We start from the raw sequence: 4,727 nt of genomic DNA on the forward strand, positions 1-4,727 counted from the left end.
AGCAACTCTCCATTCCAGACTATAGCACTGTACCATTGAGATTGTACTGTAGTGTGAAGTATAGTACTGTGATGTACATTCATATGTCATTTGTAACATTTCAGTGCTTTCATTTTTGGTTGTATTGAAAACCTTTTTTGGAAAAAAATAAACTGTAAGTGTTGCATTGCTTCACAGAATGCTAACTGATGAACTGAATAAAAACAGTGACAATTAAAGACTACAGGGTTTTATATAAAGTAGACGAGTGTGTTCCCCCTGATCTGAGAGTGTGTTCATATGCTGCAAGTGTGTATCATTTTGTCATCGGAGTTACATTTTGACAAAGGAATGTTAGGTTTTGATAGCAGAGTTTAGGTTTTGATAGTTTCAGAGTTTCATTCTGACACAGATGTTAATGGTATATTTCCCAGTGTTGTCTCATGTTTACTTGTGTGTAGAGTTTTGGCACAACGAGTGAAGTTTTGCAAAATGTGCTCAAGCAACGGGCAAAAACTGTAAATTAATTCCTTTTTTGATTCCTCTGAGTATGATAAAGCAGGTTGCCAAAAACAGCTAAAATAAACAAAAATCTCCTTTTATGGCATCTAAGCCGTGAGTGCTGTAAAGACTTGAAGGTAAGCTGTGTGTGTGTGTGTGTGTGTGTGTGTGTGTGTGTGTGTGTGTGTGTGTGTGTGTGTGTGTGTGTGTGTGTGTGTGTGTGTGTGTGTGTGTGTGTGTGTGTGTGTGTGTGTGTGTGATGGGTACACTGTAAAAAAAATGTTGGTTGAACTTAAAAAGTAAGTAATCTGGTTGCCTTAAAATTTTGAGTTCATTGAAGTTAAAAAATTTGAGTTGATACAATGAAGGAAATTGGAAACTCAAAATATTATTGTATCTGAACCACATAAATAAATGTGATAAATCATGAAAATAGCACAATTTGGCATGATTCACTGCTTCATCACAAATAAAATAACCCAAATATGCTTACATATTTTAATAAAATTTGAATGAAGGTTGTCGATTCTCAAAAATGTTCATTGTATTAACTCAAAATTTTAATCACAATGAACTCAAAAATGTAAGGCAACCAGGTAACTTATTTTTTACAGTGAGGGGTGTGTGTGTGTGTGTGTGTGTGTGTGTGTGTGTGTGTGTGTGTGTGTGTGTGTGTGTGTGTGTGTGTGTGTGTGTGTGTGTGTGTGTGTGTGTGTGTGTGTGTGTGATGTCAGATGCAGAGGAGGATCCTGACAATCGGAGAGGTATATAAAGACATTTCTCACCTGAACTTTCTGAGAAGATTCTCAGCCCATACGGTGAGTTTTAATAATACATTTTGAAAATAATGCAGGTCTCAGCAAATATTTATAACGCTGTTTTATTTTTCAGGAAATGAGAGAACGCGTGTTTATGTTTAATCAAATGCAATTTTATCCTGAACTGTATTTCAGGTGAAAATCCCACCTAATCCTCTAAACTTGACCTCTGAAGCAACTCCGCAAACATGATTGTGAGTTTTGTGTGTGTAAGAATGTTAGTCATATTTAGTCAGACGTCAGCAGATCTTGAGTTGTGTGTGTCTCTCAGGTGTTGCTGTGTTTGTCTGCGCTTTTTCCCGTGTTGATGGGGACTGAAGTGGTCAAAGTTGAATGCTTTGCCACTGACTGCTCGGATATTTTTTCAAGTGGGAAAACCGACAGTGGCGTGTACGCCGTCTCCTCAGTAAATGGACCGGTGCAGGTCTACTGTGACATGGTCCCCAGCGGACAAAATGAAAAAGGCCATTGGACGGTACATATTTCAGTTTGAGCGAGTGTTTTATCATGAGACATTATTTTATTAGCAGATGCACCCCAACGTGAATAATATCATTTACATAATTTATAGTAACACATGCTCTTGTTACTCTTGTGCTCTTTTATGTGTGCTCTTATATTTTACTTATATAGTGTCTGAGTATGAAATATTTCCATAAAAAACTGTCATGCATTTGGGGGCTCAGAAATCACACAACAGAATTGACATTTGTTGCTAAAGAAAGCCTTTCAACTTTAATAAAAGCCTAATAAATAAAAACTTTGTTTTAATGTTTTACATCCTTAAAAGATGAATAATGTAAAAGCAACGCATGAATGTTTCAGGTGATTCTCAGGCGAATGGATGGCGAGGTGAATTTCTTCAGGCCATGGGACAGTTATAAACAGGGTTTTGGTAATAAAGACGGCGAATACTGGCTGGGTGAGTGTTTTTGTGACATTTTGAAAAATAAAAAAAGCAAACAAGGAGAAAAATAAGCAGTCAAACACATGGAAAAGAGCCGTTTATACAACACAGTTTGATGCATTTGGCCGTTTATTTTCACGACAATGGCTATTGAAAGCTTTTGAAATTTTTCAAAAGTGCAAGTTTTTGAAAAGGACTCCGTTATCATCTCTGTAAACTACAAAAACTTGCATTTTTATTTGTTTCTGCGTATCCGTGTTAATACAGAGGAGACACCTTTCCATTTGTAGAACATGGTTGACGTGTAAACTTGCCTTAATCTGGACCCCAGTTTAAAGGCAGATTTATTTGGCCATTTCTTTGAGTTCGTTTACTAAACCGGTTTAATTTCATGTTTTCAACAGGTTTAGAGTTTATTCACCTGCTGACGCTCAGGAATCAGTACCAACTGAAAGTAGATTTGGAGGATTTTGATGGGGCGAAGGCTTACGCTCTGTACGAGTCCTTCTCTGTGGGTTCTGAGGCTACTGGCTACAAACTGCATGTCAGTGGCTTTGTAGATGGAGGAGCAGGTAAAGCAATCTACAAATGTTGAATATTCAGTTGTGTGGCCATAATGATGGATCTACACAAATAATTGTAATGAAGGAGAAAGAGAATATTTTGAATAAATGAAAATGTCTCTATATTGAAAGTCTCTTCTTTCTGCAGGCGACTCTTTGAGTTACCAACATGGAATGAAGTTCACCACCTTTGACAAAGACCAAGACCTTTGGGAAGGTGGCTCCTGTGCTTCAAAATGGTCTATGGGCGGGTTTTGGTATAATAATTGTGATCACACAAACCCCACTGGTCTGTATTATTGGGGGAAAGATGATGGCACTTTGGTTACTACAGTCAACTGGTACTACTGGAAGAATGCTAGGAAATCTCTGAAGTCCATCACCATGAAGATCAGACGTGTGATGTAGACCAGAGGTTACAAAAGCTTCACCACTGCAGCTTGTGCTCACATCCACAACTATTCATGTGGATCTTTCTTTAAATATGGTGACCAGCATGTCCCAGCAGCTTTCAGAGAGGAAAAACTGCACACACACAAAACATTTTTTTAATAATAATTGGACATTGTTCCATTTTTATGTCAAAAATTGAAATTGAGTCCATGACTTCAAACTTTTCTACATGCTCTGTCTGCAATTTTGACGCAATAAAAGTTTACGCTCCAAGCAATATGTTGTTTTTGTGTTTTGTAAGGGTTAGGCAATACTCATGTAGGCTTCATTTATTAATTGGGAAAAATGATTGTTGTAAAAACAATGATAACATATGAGAGTAAATTGCAAATTAGTCTAAAATGTAAAACATATTGAAATGTTGAAATGTATATAGGTGTACTCAAAATAAAAATGTCCTTTTATCTAGACCTTAACCAGGTATGGACTCATACGGAAATGTAATATTTGTGCATATATGAAATATTAATATGTGACTGTTGATGTTGATGGTATAAATCGAGCAGAGAATCAGGTGGATGGTCACTCAAAGCTTCTTTATTGGCCTGAGAAGTTCTGGGAAAAACACACACATGCAGCCAAAAGGCCGGTTAGATCACAGCATCGACATTAAATGAGAAATCAGCAGCGAACGTGAAACTGATCAATATACATTCTCTCAGAGTGATCGTGAACATACAGTGGACAAAATTCGGAATAAGACGTACATTAAAGAAAATAGAATACAACATTTTTTTATTTTCTTCTCAATTCTCATTACATCACATTAATGTAAAGAACCTATAAACTCATGACCAATATTTTACATATTTTTGTATAAATTATATACAGAAAGGGAGGAACGCTCAGATCTAAAATGTCTGTGAGTAATGTAATCATACTCAACCCTGCAAGAGAGAGACGACCTTTATTTAAGTAACTCATCTTAACGCCATTATATCAGGTTTCTGGTTCAAATGTAACGGCTTCAGGTTATATTGACTTAAAACCGTTACTCTTTGACATAACTTGATGTTTCTATTTCCAAATAACATGTTTCAATCAAGTAACCAATCAAACAGGACTTTCACTTCCCATCATGCTTTGCAAAGGGGCTGAATTCAGAGAGTAAATGTTTAAATAAAGTGCTATTTTATGCATTTTTAACAAGATGCGAAAATGGAGAGACTTTTTTAATGTTTAAAGGGGGGGGGGGTGAAATGCTGTTTCATGCATACTGAGCTTCTTACACTGTTAAAGACTTGGATTCCCATCCTAAACCTAGACAAAGTTTCAAAAACTAATGTTGGACGTTTGATGGAGTATTTCTGTGTCAAAGATACTCCTTCCGGTTTCTCACAAGTTTCGGAGAGTTTTTTTCGAGTATGGGTCGGCTTGACGTTAATAGAGCGGAAGGTCCTTGTATGGGCCGTACGGCTCTTCTCCCGGTAGGGTGCGCGCGTGACTAGAGCGAGAGAGGAAATGCACGCCCATAAACACTCTCAGCTGCAGATCCAGTCGTCCGTG

At 37.2% G+C, this 4,727-nt stretch overlaps 1 protein-coding gene across 1 annotated transcript; it reads left to right on the forward strand.

The window, feature by feature from the left end:
* Window positions 1-1,575: 1,575 nt before the first annotated feature.
* On the forward strand, window positions 1,576-3,420 carry LOC137092464 (microfibril-associated glycoprotein 4-like). The gene is made up of 4 exons (XM_067456708.1): window positions 1,576-1,773; window positions 2,124-2,220; window positions 2,610-2,777; window positions 2,917-3,420. Exons 1-4 carry the CDS (start codon window positions 1,606-1,608, stop codon window positions 3,174-3,176), a joined length of 693 nt encoding a protein of 230 aa, XP_067312809.1. The 5' UTR covers window positions 1,576-1,605; the 3' UTR covers window positions 3,177-3,420.
* Window positions 3,421-4,727: the final 1,307 nt, after the last annotated feature.

The sequence above is a fragment of the Pseudorasbora parva genome, chromosome 11 (assembly GCF_024679245.1).
Source record: "Pseudorasbora parva isolate DD20220531a chromosome 11, ASM2467924v1, whole genome shotgun sequence".
NCBI lineage: Eukaryota > Metazoa > Chordata > Actinopteri > Cypriniformes > Gobionidae > Pseudorasbora > Pseudorasbora parva.